The 17,486-nt window shown below is 32.2% G+C and overlaps 1 protein-coding gene across 4 annotated transcripts in view; it reads left to right on the top strand.

Annotated features, from left to right (window-relative positions):
- Positions 1 to 17,486, top strand: part of sub (kinesin family member subito) — a 245,003-nt gene that overhangs the window by 62,804 nt on the left and 164,713 nt on the right. For all 4 annotated transcript variants that reach the window (XM_072526082.1, XM_072526083.1, XM_072526084.1 and 1 more), the window contains exon 3: positions 4,092 to 4,573. In XM_072526082.1, coding sequence (XP_072382183.1) covers positions 4,092 to 4,573 — 482 coding nt within the window. The remainder of the gene's footprint in view (positions 1 to 4,091; positions 4,574 to 17,486) is intronic.

A 17,486-nucleotide genomic window follows, 5' to 3' on the forward strand; every position in this document is an offset into this window, starting at 1 on the left:
CTTTATACATATTTACAGAATACAGATTTTTTGTTTTAACGTATATCATTGACAGTAAAAGTAAACAACTCTTTTTTGTTTTAATGCATTTCATTGACAATAAAAGTAAACAACTTTGTTTTAAAAACGCCATTCAAACAATATTTATTAGCATCTTATATTGCTCCGAATGGCTTCACTATAGAAAGTTAATGTTTAAGAAAACTACATATTCATATATATGCACAGTACTATTGTTGTTGGATATAGCGAGATCCGCTTATAACGAGGTAATTAGTCTGCCATTTCAGTTCTCGTTATAGAGGGAGTCTACTGTATTATATTAGATTTACTTACAATATTGTAAAAAATGGATTGATAAATTTATATAGATAGGATAAAAAAATATATAAGTAAAATTTGTATGAAAAGAAGTTATTCTAACTTTATTTATATCAAATTAATAATAAATTGTTTACATTTTTATTAGAGATAGCCCAGGGAAATAAGCATTTTTTCATGACACTCTTCCGGCCAGGCAAACGACAGTTGTTTTGAGTAGTATGGACATCTGTAACAAAAACCTATATGTTTCCTGCAGTCGATTTTTTGGACTTAATTAGTTATTAACAAATTAAGGTCAAAAACGGAAATTTTTTGCTTTTTTCTTCCATCAGCAAAAAGTGAAGCATTTTAAACAAATTTTAGAAGAGAAGAAACTTATAAGTCATATAAAAACCTTCAAAATGGCAGTTGGCAGTGGAAGTTGCAAAATAAGTCAAAAATATCGGTTTTTTTATAAATGTTAATAACTTTTTTGAAAATAAACTTATAACATTTATATTTCATGGAATGCTGTGTCTTGTGGTGCTTAAAATATAGTCAAAATTTCAAAGTGATCGGTCAAATAGTTTAAAAGTTATTTTATTTGTTTATCCCAAATTCATTTTTTTTGCAACAATATAAGTCAGAAAATTATATAGTTTTAGTAATTAGTTTTCTACTCTTTCTAGGGTAGTTTCTGAAAGAAGAAGACTTGTTCCATTTTTAACATTGTAAGAATATTATTTTTTTATATTTGAAAAGCCTGATGTTTTTCACAAATTTAAAAGAAAAAAAAAATTGTCCTAAGATAATTTGGGACAAAGTTAGCCTCTTTTTTTATTTAATTCATAATAGCTTTGTTTATAACAAAGAAATCTTATTAGCGTTAGTTAAAAGCACATACTTTAACGTAAAAAATTTTAAAATATTGCCCTTTTTGGAATCGTCCACAAAGCTTCAAAATGTGTTCTTTAAAATCGGCCGGTTTAGAAATTCGCGGGAGTTGAGGGGAGGGGGAAGGCGCTGTTAACTGTATCTCTGGTCCTTTTTTTATGTATTTCATATATTTTATATATTGTTTTTGTTATCACAAGATCAAGAATTTGAGATTTAGTGAATAGTGATCAAAATGATGATGGGTTACAGGATATAATAATGATAAGTTTTGACTATTGAAGAAAAAAATAGACAAGTGGTATAACAAAATTGAAGTGTGCGATCAAAAATACGCGAAAAGTCAATTATTTAGCTACTAGATTTTAAGGTTATGAGCCAATAGTGTGGGAAAAAATTAGAAAAACACGTTTTTTCTTTGCAATTTGAGAATTTGTAAGTAAAAAATGATTATTTTAACAATGATGATTTATACCCCGTAAGAAAATAAATGAAAAAGCATACATATAACTATTTGATTTTGAGGTAAGGTAAAAAAAAGTGCGAAAGGGATAAAAAAACGTGGTATTTTCGAATTTTATCTTTATGGAAGAGTTAAATGGGGACTTTTACAAAAGAATGTGATAATGTGGAGGAAAAAATGTTGAATTATCAACTGAGTTTTGAGGTTATGTGCAAATAAATGAGTAACAAAAACGGTTTTTTTGATTTTTAGATGCTTTCCGCTCAGAAATTGAAAATTCTGCCTTGGCCATTTAAAAAGAACGAAAATAAATACATAAAAAATTAGTATTTAAAAGTTAGCCAAAAGTCATTAACATAACCTAAGAAATTATTAAAAATTTCAATAATTTTTCCTGAGCTCAATTTCCAATATAAAAAATGAATATTTTCAGATTTTTTAAAGCAAAATTGCATCCAGAAAAAAATAAGTCGAAAAAAGCTTCTTTTTTAGATTTAAGAGGTTTTATGGGCTCTTGGAAAGCTAAAAATTTGCATGAAGTCATGTTTTTATATGCTTTATTGAAAGTACAAGTCGCGATGCTGATCGGTGCGGGAGCACTTTTGACCATTTTATCCCGCTATAGCCTTTATTTTGAAAATTGTGGTTTTGTAGCAAGGCGTAAATTCGTAGATTCGGTGAGTGGGTCCAAAACGAGATTGCCGTTGATTCCGATTATTATAAGCGAATTTGGTTTAGCGATGAAGCTCATTTTTGGTTGAATGGCTACGTCAACAAACAAAACTGCCCTATTTGGAGTTAAGATAATCCTCAGATGTATGTTGAGAAACCATTACATTCAGAAAAACTAACTGTTTGGCGCGCTTTATGGTCTGGTGGAATCATTGGACCGTACTTCTTCAAAAACGATGCTAGCCAGAACGTTACCGTCAATGGTGACTGCTATAGAGCCATGATTACTGCCTTTTTTATTTCTAAATTGAACAACCATGATGTACAGGAGCTGTCGTTTCAATAAGACGGCGTAACATGTCACACAGCTCGTGCCACAATTTATTGAAGAAAATATATAGGTAACCGCACAGTTTCACGTTTCGGCCATGAATTGGCCTCAAAGATGGTGCGATTTAACACTGATAGACTATTTTATGCGGGGATGTGTGAAAGTGCTAGCTTACGCCGATAAGCATGAATCGATTAACCACTTAAAGGACAACATTCGTTGCCTTATTGCCAATTTACGGCGACAAATATTGGAAAAAGTGATGGAAAATTGGAACTCCCAGATTAGACTACGTCAAAGCCAGTCATGACGGTCATATACCAGAGATCAACCTGGCGATTAAATTAAATCGCCAGGTTATCTTTCGAATAAAGTCAATTTCATGTCAATTGATAAAAATCGTCTTTGTTTTATTCCATTTCAAAATTCTATATTTAAAAAAAAAACACCCTTTATTAGGAGAGAGAGAGAGAGAGAGAGAGAGAGAGAGAGAGAGATAGCAGTACACCAGCTGCAATTCCTCCATCCGAATGATCATATATCCTTCCTTTGCCTTTATTTCCTAGGCTCGTAGCGTCCTGTTACAGATTCGTACACCAACCCTTCCAGTCGCATCCACAAACCAGCCTCTCATCTTAACTGCTGTTGGGTTTGGCTCCGCCATAACCAGTATGTCTATGTTCTTTTCCGCGGCAGCAGACTGTGACTATTTTATTTTCCGGTGAACTGGAACCCATACTAGTGTGACACTGTATATTTCGCCAGTCTGTCTAGTTCCTTTCGGTATTTCGACACTAGCTTAGAGTCTACCTTACGGATTATAAGAGCCTCCACGGCTACTTGGCCATAGCTATTTGGATATCCGTGCATATATTGATCTGCTTAATTCAAAAGTCCTCATGTTAATTATTAATTTCTCTTGCATAGCGCAAGATTGCAAAAATTTGCTTGAAGTATAAATGTTGAGTAGAAATGTTGTAAGTTTACACCACTAGTGAATATTTCTGCACTTAATTCTTCTGCATTTATAGACTCTGCAGTCTGGGTCGAGTGTTTCTGTTTACCTCATCCTTCTTATGGGCAAATGTCCACTTGGAAAGGTACTTTACGCCTGCAAGCTCAGGTTTTCTTACTTTCTCTAATAGTCTATGCTCGTTTCTCCTCTTATAATAATGTAGTAATGTAAAAGGAGGGAGGTCCAATAGAGATTACGTAGCTGCTGTTGGTCAGAAATCCTGTGTTTCCAAGGCAAGCAAGTCTTTGCACTACTTAGATTTATCAAATATTGTGGCTAGATTGATTTTTTAAATAGATTTTAATGTAACATAATAAATACCGTAACTTGTTATTATGATATGACCTTTCTAATTTTGGACACGCTGCGCACTTTTAATTTTATTTGCATTTACGTTTTAATCGTTTTTTCAGGCGAATGCAAGAACGATTGAGTTCTGAACCTGTTGCTAAGGTTGAAGATGATTCATATGTCTCTGTAAGTGTATGGGTTAGTTTTGCAGAAATTTACAATGAGATTATTTATGATCTATTGAGCCTTCCAGCAGCTCGAAATCAACCACGCCAGAGACTAGCTCTTGGAAAATCGCAAGGCAACACATTCATAAAGAAATTGACATATTTAAATGTTAGAAATGGTCTAGAAGCTTATCAGATACTTCAGTATGGATTACACAATCTCAATTACGCTGCTACTGCCATCAATTCTCATTCCAGCAGATCTCATTGTATATTTACCGTTACTCTAGTGCAGACTTCCAAATGCAGCGATGATGTGTATGTCAGCAATTTTAACTTCTGTGATTTAGCTGGATCTGAAAGATTAAAAAAGACCATGAACTTTGGTGATAGGCTGAAAGAATCAAACAATATAAACACATCTTTACTTGTATTAGGTTAGTATGTTCATTATACCAATATATATATATATATATATATATATATATATATATATATATATATATATATATATATATATATTATTGTGATATTTAAAGTCTTGGTGCGCCAAGCAATAATTAGCTAATTAATTTTTTTGATTAATTAAAATTATTTAAATGATATGATTATGACTCTATCACAATTTTTAATTCTTTTATCTCAGGGTTAAATTCGTGCTTCAATATCTATGCTATTACATGTGAAAGGTAAGGTCCAGAGAATACCGGAATAATAATAAAAAAACACATATGATCTAACACTATATATTGAAATAAAAATAATGAAATAATTCACACTCAAAAGTTTTCAATAAACAAATCTCATATAAGGATTCTCAAAATTTTGTTCTCCGTACGTGAACAATCAAAATTTATGGTACAAACAATATTAATTGAAATCTCAAAATCCCAAACTATTCTAACTCTCCTAATCAAAATATTTATATCCTTTCTAAATTACGTGTAAAAATTGTGTTATCAATAAAAGAAAAAAACTGCAGGAAACAAAAAATATCTCTCTCTGATGATGAGTGGTCCAAATCCTTGTTCCTTGTAGACTGTATTATCTCCTCTCAACCGCTCCCTATGTAATCAGCAATCTTACACAGATTGTTGCAAGTATATCGTCCTTAATGATCTCCTTCAAAAGCACAAATCATTCAAATTATGATAGCCTTTCTCCTCTCGATAAACTGAATCTCTCGTTGGCCCGAGTGAAAAATGACTCTTGGAATATCTTCTCTTTACGATAAACTGAATCTCTCTTTGGCCTGAACACTGACTCTTGGAATATAAGTAGAGAAATATGACTTACAATATTTTGCTGCTTCAGCTTCTGTCAGATACACTTTTAATGTTTTTTGAACTTTGAAATATTTTAAACAAACCAATATTTTTCTCGATTTTACATATCATAACAAATCCCCGCCATTTGATCTGCCGAAAACTCTTTGTTAAATTTTAAAAATGACAAAAGTTTTCTAGGATCAAATTATTTCACTATGTTATTAAAATCTACTTATGATACTGACAAATGTCGTGAATGTTAAAATACCCCGTATATTGCCTGTCTTTATACGGGATTGGATATACTTTCGTTTTAAATTTTTCCAAGTATTTTCCCTTAGAAGAAAGTTCATAATTTTTAACCACTTGATTTACTTTATTAACAAAATCTCCATGGTTTCCTAAAATCTTCTCTATTTCCTTCTCCATGTTTTTTCCACAATTTATTTTTCTTTCATCCACCTTTTGTTCACATGTGTTCACTGTCCATAATACTTCTTCACAAAATTCTGGATTCTCGTCCATCAGTGCCATTTTTTCTTCTGTTTTCTTTTTATCCTCTAATTCCCTTTGGTATTCCGAGCACCATGTTTCTATTCCTTTCATTTCTCTGATGATACCTTCTTTTTCTTCCTGCTTCCATTCTGTTTTATCGTCGGTTGCCAACAATTCTTCTGTACCTTCTATTTCCTGTTTTTCTCTGGTCTCCATCTTATTTTCCTGCTTTCTTTTCGAACTCTTCTTCTTTTTCTTCCTTCTCTTTTTCTTTTCTGTTAGATCTTGTTCTTGTACTTTCGGTTTATCCTCTACAGTCATATCGATCTCTTTGCGTTTTTCCTGTGCATTGATCCTTCCAGAATTTGTTTTCCTATCTGTTTGCTTTTCTTCTCCTGTGTTGTCTGGTTCTGCTCTGATTTCCAGTTTATTTTCCGAAAAATTTATGGTGATATCTTTTTTCCTCAATTCATCAATTCCCGCTATCATATCATGATTTAAATCTTCAATCACCACACATTTCATAATATGGAATTTGTTTCCCACTCTTATCTGTACTCCCAAGCCTTCGTTTACTGTCGTCAAATTTTTATTGTTTGCACCCACTAAATCAACCCTAGGAATCTTATACACAAATCTGTCCAAATTTAATTCTTTTACTAGTTTTTTATTGATTAGCGATATCTCCGATCCAGAATCAATCACAATTTTAATCGCTTTATGTTTTATAAATGCATCTAAAAATATTAGATTAGAATTAGAAATTTGTCTGTCGTTTCCTATTGCTACATGATTCATCTCCCTTCTATTTTGTTGTTGGAAGCTCTGGTTATTTCTATCGTCCCTTTGTTCGTTAGTATTCCTATTCGGAGGATTTTGTGCATCTCTATTCCTGTTGTGATTTTCATATGTTCTCTGTTGTGTGTCATTCCTGTTATCGTAATTTTGTTGTCTATTGTAATTATTGTAATTTCTCGGCCTATATTCGTTTGTTGATCTGGGATGTCGGTTTCTCTGGTCATAATTTGATGAATACCTTCTTTCCGCTCCATTATATTGGTCATGTTGTCTTCTATTTCTCATTTCTTTTCTTTTCGCTTCTTTTAATTGAAGGAATTGGCACAAACTATCAATATCTTGATAGTTTCTCAAAATCACGTGATCTTCCAACGTTTCCTCAAAATGTCTGCTGATCATTTCTACCAGCTGTTCGGTAGAATATTTGTATTCTAGATATTTTGAATTGTTATATATCTGCAAAGCATATCTTTCTTCAGATATTCCCATTTTTTCGTGATATTTTCCATTCTGTAGCTCTTGGTTGATTTCTCTCTGTTTATTTTTCCCCCAGAAATAGTTGAGAAATTTATTTTCAAAATCTGTCCAATTTTCAAACTCATCTTCCTTGCTTTCATACCATAACGCTGCTCCTTCTTTCAAATGGTTTCTAATTGTTTCTTTGCAATCGTCAAAATATCTAATATGTTGTAATTTGGTTTTCAAATTTTTAACAAACGGTACTGGGTGTGTTTTCCGAATATCCCCGCCAAACTGTATTTTTATGTCACCCGGACTTTGGATGAGTACTTCTCTCCTGTCTCCCATCTCTCGTTGTTTTCTGATATCCTCAATTTGTTTTTCTATTTCTTTCTTGTCTTCTTGTAGCGCCATTTCAAATTTTTCTTCCAACTGTTCTATTTCCTTTTTCTGGAAATTTCGTATCTCCTTCATTGTATCTTGGATATCTTTAATCTCTGTCTCTTGTTTTGCATTCTTTAGGGTTATTTCTTCTATCTGTTGTATTAGTTCTTTCTTTATCCCCTCAACACATCCTTTAATTTCCTGTTCATAGTTTTCCAAACGCTGCTCTATATTCCTGTTATTTAGTTCTATTGCTTGCCTTGTTTCCCGTTGGTTTTCTTCCATTGTTTGTTTTGTTTCATCCATTTTTTGTGATGTTTCTTGTTGATTTCTATCCATTTTATCCATTTTTTGTGACTGGAGTTGCATTAGTTGTAATATTTTATCTATTCCTGATAATTCTTTTTTTTCCTCAACTATTGTAACATTTCCTTCATTATCCGATCCTTCTTCAACAATTGTTTCCTCTTCTCTGTTATCCTCCTTCCTTTCTTGCATTTTGCTTTGACTCCTTGTGGTCGACATGTTGTTTCTTTTCGTTACTGTTTTTGTCCCCGCCAAATGTGAAATTTTACAACACTCTATATGTTTCAGAACACGACAATATTTCTCCCCAAATGTATTAAATTTTCACGACAAATATCAAATATGCAATCAGTAAAATTCAAATAATTCAAAATAAATATCAAATGTACGATTGGTAAAGAAAATAAAATCAAATAATTCAATAGCAGTAAATATCCACTAACTACGATCAATCAATAAATCAAATTTATATTCCCTGGAAAAATTGTCAAAATACTTTCAAATTCAAATTCCCTCAATGTTATATGTTTTTATCTCTGGATCACCTGTACTTATTCCAGATCTCTTTCCCTTCCTTCAAATGTAAAGCTGCGATATTTTTAAGCCCCACGTTTTGGAAGCCAGTTATTGTGATATTTAAAGTCTTGGTGCGCCAAGCAATAATTAGCTAATTAATTTTTTTGATTAATTAAAATTATTTAAATGATATGATTATGACTCTATCACAATTTTTAATTCTTTTATCTCAGGGTTAAATTCGTGCTTCAATATCTATGCTATTACATGTGAAAGGTAAGGTCCAGAGAATACCGGAATAATAATAAAAAAACACATATGATCTAACACTATATATTGAAATAAAAATAATGAAATAATTCACACTCAAAAGTTTTCAATAAACAAATCTCATATAAGGATTCTCAAAATTTTGTTCTCCGTACGTGAACAATCAAAATTTATGGTACAAACAATATTAATTGAAATCTCAAAATCCCAAACTATTCTAACTCTCCTAATCAAAATATTTATATCCTTTCTAAATTACGTGTAAAAATTGTGTTATCAATAAAAGAAAAAAACTGCAGGAAACAAAAAATATCTCTCTCTGATGATGAGTGGTCCAAATCCTTGTTCCTTGTAGACTGTATTATCTCCTCTCAACCGCTCCCTATGTAATCAGCAATCTTACACAGATTGTTGCAAGTATATCGTCCTTAATGATCTCCTTCAAAAGCACAAATCATTCAAATTATGATAGCCTTTCTCCTCTCGATAAACTGAATCTCTCGTTGGCCCGAGTGAAAAATGACTCTTGGAATATCTTCTCTTTACGATAAACTGAATCTCTCTTTGGCCTGAACACTGACTCTTGGAATATAAGTAGAGAAATATGACTTACAATATTTTGCTGCTTCAGCTTCTGTCAGATACACTTTTAATGTTTTTTGAACTTTGAAATATTTTAAACAAACCAATATTTTTCTCGATTTTACATATCATAACAATATATATATATATATATATATATATATATATATATATATATATATATATATATATAAGTAGTTAGGTATTATTGACTGACACGTTATGTAAAATAAAGTTTTATTTTGAGGTTGCAGTCATTAATAGGGCAGGAAAGTAAAACTCTTTGTTCTTTAATCAAGCTTTCGCAAAATTTATTTGCTTCATCAGGATATGCTAAAATATGGTATCAGTAAATACAACGAAATTAGAACTAAATAGCATTGTATAAAACTAGTATAAAAACTTACAACATGAGGTTAATCCATTACATTTTCAAATTTACAAAACATTAAAACTTAACTTATTTTAAAAATTATACAGTTATATAAGTACAATATTCCAATTTAATTTAATTTTGTAAAAATTCATTATGACATTGATTATGTTGATGTTTGATTTATGTCAGAAAGACACTCGTTTCTGTTTATTATATTTTTTGTTGTTGATAACTAGCTCTTGATTGTTATTATGGTTACGTACAAAGTGGCGCCAAATATGAATATTTAAATTTTTTGAAATTATAATATTTATAATCAGAAAATCTAATATTGGAAAATTATAGTATTAATTTTCGTAAGACAGAATGTAATTATAGATATTGCTTAGTTTATCAATATCAGTTTTTTTATTAACGCATTGATATTTATTTATGCATACCATTTCTAAGAATTCTCTTTTATTTAATTGGTTTTCACGTCTTAATATATTAGTTTCATTGAAATTAAATGAATGATTTTTATTAATGTTAAAACATTAGCATCATTGTATACAAAAACTAAATCACCTATTAGCATTATGGAAAGCTCAAATGTAGTTTATATAATACCATGCGAAAATTGTGATGTCATACATCGGACACACATCTAGAAATCTAATAGGCAGACCAACATCACATAAAAGTGACCTTAGAAATAATAAAAATACGTGTGCATTAATAGATCATGCAATTAATAAAAATCATTCATTTAATTTCAATGAAACTAATATATTAAGACGTGAAAACCAATTAAATAAAAGAGAATTCTTAGAAATGGTATGCATAAATAAATATCAATGCGTTAATAAAAAAACTGATATTGATAAACTAACAATATCTATAATTACATTCTGTCTTACGAAAATTAATACTATAATTTTCCAATATTAGATTTTCTGACTATAAATATTATAATTTCAAAAAATTTAAATATTCATATTTGGCGCCACTTTGTACGTAACCATAATAACAATCAAGAACTAGTTATCAACAACAAAAAATATAATAAACAGAAACGAGTGTCTTTCTGACATAAATCAAACATCAACATAATCAATGTCATAATGAATTTTTACAAAATTAAATTAAATTGGAATATTGTACTTATATAACTGTATAATTTTTAAAATAAGTTAAGTTTTAATGTTTTGTAAATTTGAAAATTTAATGGATTAACCTCATGTTGTAAGTTTTTATACTAGTTTTATAAAATGCTATTTAGTTTTAATTTCGTTGTATTTACTGATACCATATTTTAGCAAAGCTTGATTAAAGAACAAAGAGTTTTACTTTCCTGCCCTATTAATGACTGCAACCTCAAAATAAAACTTTATTATATATATATATATATATATATATATATATATATATATATATATATATATATATATATATATATATATATATATATATATATATATATATATATATATATATATATATATATATATATATATCCGGTATTTAGGCGTTCCACGCCCTTCCAGTAGGGATCTATGGAGGAGTATCACCTAGCCGCAAGCCCTTATCTCTTGCCGTACTGCTCCACCATAGGCCGATCAGATACCAGCATATTCTAGACTAAGCCGCAGATCCATTTTAGAATTTTAAACTACTGCGTTAGCCTTTTTGTTTCCTATTCACCGGGCCGGGGATTTGAACTGACATCTCTCGCATTGAAGCGAAGGAGAAGCCAGCCGCCCAGCCCGCTTGGCTATCCGATCGACGTATATATATATACATATATATATATATATATATATATATATATATATATATATATATATATATATATATATATATATACATATAACATAACACATATCGGTCCCTGATCTGAGGCTGATTTTTATAATTTTAAAAGAATAAGTTCATTTGAAATAATTTATTTATGTAAATTAAATATATATTTTTTTGTGTTTTATTAAAATAATTATTGGTCTTGAGTCTGGTTTGGATTTGTTCTGATGAAGAAGGATAGCGTTATGGTTCTTATCGCATCGTTGAACTATGGTCACGTGTGATCAATAATGAACATAGACTAGTCATCATCGTAAAGGTCACTACAGCTCCATCTGAGTCCCAACCTTCCCTAGTTTATTTGGCCAGTCGTTTCTGTCCGTTGCCAACCGTTGCAAATTTGCCACTCCAATCTTCTTTGCTATACAACATTTTCACCTTAGTCTTGGTTTGCCACTTCTATTTCCCACAGACATTAATTGTCATCGATTGCGATAGTCTGTGGACTAGTACGCATTTCAATGCGCATCGCCCCGCCTCGAATTTTCCCATTGGCTCTTGACCTGGAAATCCTATTTATCGCTCGAACAGCGCATATAAATATTGGCGATTTTCAGGTCAGTCAAGTCAGTCCCTCACGGGCTCTCAGAGAGCTTAGTGCTCTCGGGGCTCTGCTTCCTGCATTTATTTTCCATACTCTGTGGCTGAGAATTGTTTCAACTTAACTTGGTGTTTTATTTCGACGAAGAAATTGTCATGTAAGAAATATCTTGCCTTTTTCAAGGCAAGACACCGAAGATAAATATTTTCCAAGTCCATAACCCGAAAATGGACTAAAGTAGAGGAGCTCTCGACAGTATATTCGAAGCCCTCTACAGAGCACCCGGAGACAACAGAAGGTGGTTAGACCCTTATTTGTTCCCCCGAGGTGACATGGCGCCCGACAACGTGGTTAAAATCCAAACCCACGACCCAGCTCGAATTCACAGAAGGCAACACACCATTGACTTCAACATAGGTCATGAAGTCAAGAGAAGAATGGGGAGAACCACGTAGTGTTAGAAAGCAATACTCTAACACTCCGACATCGAGGCCTTCTGCAGACCTGATTCCTTCGACGTGTAGACACCTTTGACGAGCCAGACTTCTTCGAAGTTAGAAGCCCCAGGTGCCGATGGAAGTCCCGGAGTAGACCCAGTCATCGCCCCCCTACCGAAAGTGGTCGGACGACCACGTAGGCTTCGGCACACTGGTACCCTACGAAACCCCGTTGGATATGGCAGATGGGATCCGGACGACCGAAAAGAAGACGAACCCGTTGGAGGAGTTGGCACACCGACCGAGGATGGACCTGTAGGAGCTTGAGATGCCGTCATCACCACCGACCTCCCCCTGTAAGTAGTGCAGTGTTGTGGGAATTATTTTAAACATTTTTACTTATATTTTTATGCATATTTTCTTGTGTATTTTCACATGTATTTTTATAGTATTTTTTATTCAATAAATATTTTTCCCAGCCGCAGAGTCTCCAGAGGATGTCATCGACTGCGATAGTCTCTGGACTAGTACGCATTTCGATGCGCATCGCCCCGCCTCGGAATTTTCCCATTGGCTCTTGACCTGGAAATCCCTATTTATCGCTCGAACAGCGCATATAAATATTGGCGATTTTCAGGTCAGTCAAGTCAGTCCCTCACGGGCTCTCAGAGAGCTTAGTGCTCTCGGGGCTCTGCTTCCTGCATTTATTTTCCATACTCTGTGGCTGAGAATTGTTTCAACTTAACTTGGTGTTTTATTTCGACGAAGAAATTGTCATGTAAGAAATATCTTGCCTTTTTCAAGGCAAGACACCGAAGATAAATATTTTCCAAGTCCATAACCCGAAAATGGACTAAAGTAGAGGAGCTCTAGACAGTATATTCGAAGCCCTCTACAGAGCACCCAATACAAAGAATTGCTGAAGTGCAGATTCATGGAAGGAGTAGGAGAATAAGACCAACGAAGACCTGGGGCAGACAATTAGGCAGGACATGTTGGTAAAGGGGATTATTATTGATATGACCCAAGATAGAATTATGTGGAGATGCAATTAGGGAAGCCGACCCTACATAGAGATAAGGCAAAGAGAATTATGATTACAAGGTGCATTGTGGATTTAAAATTTAGATGTTCCTATGATTGGTTTTGACATAATTTACAATTGCACAGATAACTACTATACATTCATCTAAATAAGAAATCATTGTCCAGTCAATTTTATTTTGTAGAATTCTAAATAATGTTATGCGTTGAATAGCCCTTTCAACATGCACCCTTGCTCTGGCAATTGAAGCTGTTTCTATGGCTTCTTTTTGACAGAACTGTTTTTGTTTCCGAAGAAATGGAGATCTTCCAATTTAATTGAGTTTGTAAGGCATTCTTCCTAAATTAACACACCCTTATCGACCATAATAGAATCTATAAATGGTTTTGCTAATTTTATAATATTTTCATTATTAAATATTGCTTTATCGGAAACTCGTCCCCCATATGCAGCACTTACATAACAAATTAAACCCGCAGGTGTAATACAAACAACCTTACATTTTAAACAGTTTAATTCTGGTACTGCGACCTCTGTTGCATCTAGAACAAATCTTACGGACTTTTAAAAGTAAAAGCATTTTGGCATATTTTCTTTATTTTCCTCAATGGTTGGAAAATAAATTGCAGGTTTCAGTGCAAATGACATCAGTTGAATCGTTTCATAAAAATAATTTGAGGCTGTCACACGTAATACCCCAAAAAAAGGCCCAAACATAAAAAAGTGTTGTTTAATTTTAATTTCATTTAAGTCACTGAAACTTTTGTTCTTAATTTTAAACATTCTATACCTGGAAAATGTGGTAAAATGATTTCTATACTCTTTATTATGGCTTCGAATATATCTACTGTAACGCCCATGCAAGTAAGAATTTTTTTTTCACTTGTAAACAATTGATCCACAATTGTAAACTTTTGGGATTAATTGGAAGATATCAGCTTGTGTTTCTTTGTCACATTTAAGCTCTACTTCCATATTAATATTTAGTTCTTCCATATTACTTTCGTCCTTTGATGTACCTGCAGCATTCAATGTACCTGCAGCAGATAACTAGGTAATTTTAATTGCTTCATCTGCATTGGCCTCATGTACAACTTCTCTCTTAAGTTGTGTCCTAGAAAAAGATTATTTTATTTATGGGCAAATATGTGTACTCAAAACAAATACCTTAATATTGAGAGGGAACAACACCTTTAAAAGTTTCTTTTTCTATGCTGCAGCTGTAATAGAAATTTTAATTAAGATCTATGTTAGTGTATATATTTGGTTAGATTAGGTAGGCACATTATATATAATAAATGTTGCAATTCTTGTGAACACACCATACCACTTGATATCGATTTCCCAATTTTTAATTCATGTGCCCAACGATCTTGTAGATTTTTGTCACGAGGAAAAAAGTGCATACTTATTCCTTCCGATCGATAATTACCGCATTGCGGTGCAGAACAATACTGTTTACATTTACTTTTTAACATTTTTATACCTTATTGTGCTTTATTTAATAATATTTAAAATGTTTATAACTATGTTATGTGTGTATAACCAAATACAAAATGTTTTGTTATCCTACGTGCACTAGTTCAAATTTTTACCGCACCGCGCCGCCTCTTTCGTTTGACATCGCCAATACGTATTTACGAAGTTTAACCAGTTCTTTAAGTATTTATACAGTGATAATGAAGCCAAATAAGTGGTGTTTTGTTCCTGGATGTCTAAATACATCTAAAAACAATTCTGAGAAGATTTCTATTACAGTTCCAAACAATTTAAACTAAAAAGAAATGGTTTGTTGCAGCTAGAAGGGACATCAAGGAAGCGTCAATAAAAACTAAGTTTTTCTGTTGTGAAGATCACTTTAATGTAAGTTATGGATCTTGTTTCTAAATAATAAGTTTTTAAATTACTAATTTTTACCCAATTCTATAAGTTTTAGATTTAGGTTAGCTTGGTTATAAAAAAATAAATTATAAAAATTCTCAATACTGACAAAAGTAATAATGCATACAGTAAAAGTAAAATGCACTGAAATGGTCACATGTGGATATGGCTATGAATTTATATTATATTAAAATCATTAATCATTTAGTTAAAATTATAAAATGGTTACCTAGTTTAAAAATATTTTTAATACACCTAAGCAAGGTAAAGTACCTAATAGCCAGCCAATGTAGCCATGCATACATACAACTTTGACTAATTTTTTTTTGGAGACAATTAAGCATTTATTTTTTTTTTAGCTTAAAAAGACATGGAAAATTATATGGAATATAGACTCAGTAAAATTGCTGCTCGAATGAAACCTGAAGTAGTTCCACATATATTTACTTGTCAGCTAGACAAAAAAAAACTACCTTCCGACCAAGTAGTGAAAGCAGAGGCAGAAAAAGAAAAATAGAAGACATTTTAGTGGAATCTGAGTTGTCAACAATTAAGTCAGTATTACAAGTACTTCATACCAGGCCAAGTATCATAGTGAGACTGTAGAAACTTTGTCACCACCTTTTAAAGTTGACTTTGGTTGTCAGGCCAATCCAGTGCATTATCGTAGTAAGTCAACACAAGTGTCAGGGCAATTAAAATATATTGTAAAAGATATTGCTACTTCACCCATAAAACTTGTGATTCCTATTGAATCTGTTATTGAGAAAAGTATACATGAAACGTTGTTTTCTGATGATGACATCAGTGTAGATAATGACACACCAACAAAAAATGTATCGGACATGGATATTTGGCATCCTCCCAACGACAGCAGTGAAAGTAGTGAGGCTGTAGAGGACAAAAGGCAGATGCAACTTAATTTTCGCAACTTATTTATTAATATAATTGAAGAAAAACTGCGTATGTATACTGGCATTCCAAAGGAAAATAAAGGCATCCTGGATGTGTTAGAAAAAAAGGGCATGTTGAAGAAAAAAAGTTCATATATTTGACATTATATAAAATCAAAAATGATTCGTTTGAAAATATTGGTGATTTGTTTGGTGTTTCAAAAACAAATGCCAGCATATATTTCACAATACAGTATGTGTTTTAGCGCAGTTTATGAAGAAACTTATCTTTTGTCCATCAGCAATTTCTATAAAAAGAAATCTACCAATTCAGTTTAGGATAAGTTTCTCCAGAGTACAATCAATTATAAACTGTTTGGAAATTCAAATTCAAAAACCAAGCTCAGCTAAGCAGCAAGCGTTGACTTGGTCTGATTATAAAAATGGAATACCATAAAGTATCTTATTTCAGCAACACCAGATGAATTAATAAAGTTTGTATCAAAAGGTTACGGTGGACGTGCTACTGACGCTATAATATTTGAAAACTCAAAGTTTCTAAATGAACTCCCTGAAAGTTGTGAAGTGATGGCTGAAAGGGGATTCAAAAGAATTGAGACTTTTTTAAATAAAAAAAACTGTAGTATAGTGAGGCCTCCAAGTATCACAAGTAGAGAAAATACGACAAAAGAAGATGTTCTACTCACCAAGAGAATCGCAAGTGTTCGGATTCACATTGAACGTGTGATAAAACGTATTAGAGACTTTAAAATGCTTATTCCACATGCAACTGTAAATATAGGTTTAGTGCAAAAACTTGATGACATAATAATTATAGTCTGTGCAATTATTAACTTACAAAAGCCCATAATTAAACAGTGAATTCTACAGAACATTAATCTAATGACATACATAATCTTGAATTAACATAATTATAATACTATAACAACTTATTAACTATAGTCATTTACAACTAAAATTATTTAAAACTATTATATTTAATTATTTACATCAGTCAAGAAATACCAGCACGGATTCTTAGCGGTAATAAGTGCTTTTATGCATACAAAGACTTAATGAAAAGTAAGTTACTGAACTGTGAGTCTAAGCTTAGAATCTACAAAACAGTAATTAGACCAGTGGTCACATATGGATGTGAAACGTGGACCCTTTCAACCACTGATGAAAATCAACTGAGAATATTTGAGCGCAAAATACTAAGGAACATATTTGGACCCAACCCAATGCAGTGATGGTTCG

This window comes from Diabrotica undecimpunctata, chromosome 3, assembly GCF_040954645.1.
Source record: "Diabrotica undecimpunctata isolate CICGRU chromosome 3, icDiaUnde3, whole genome shotgun sequence".
NCBI classification, from domain to species: Eukaryota; Metazoa; Arthropoda; class Insecta; order Coleoptera; family Chrysomelidae; genus Diabrotica; species Diabrotica undecimpunctata.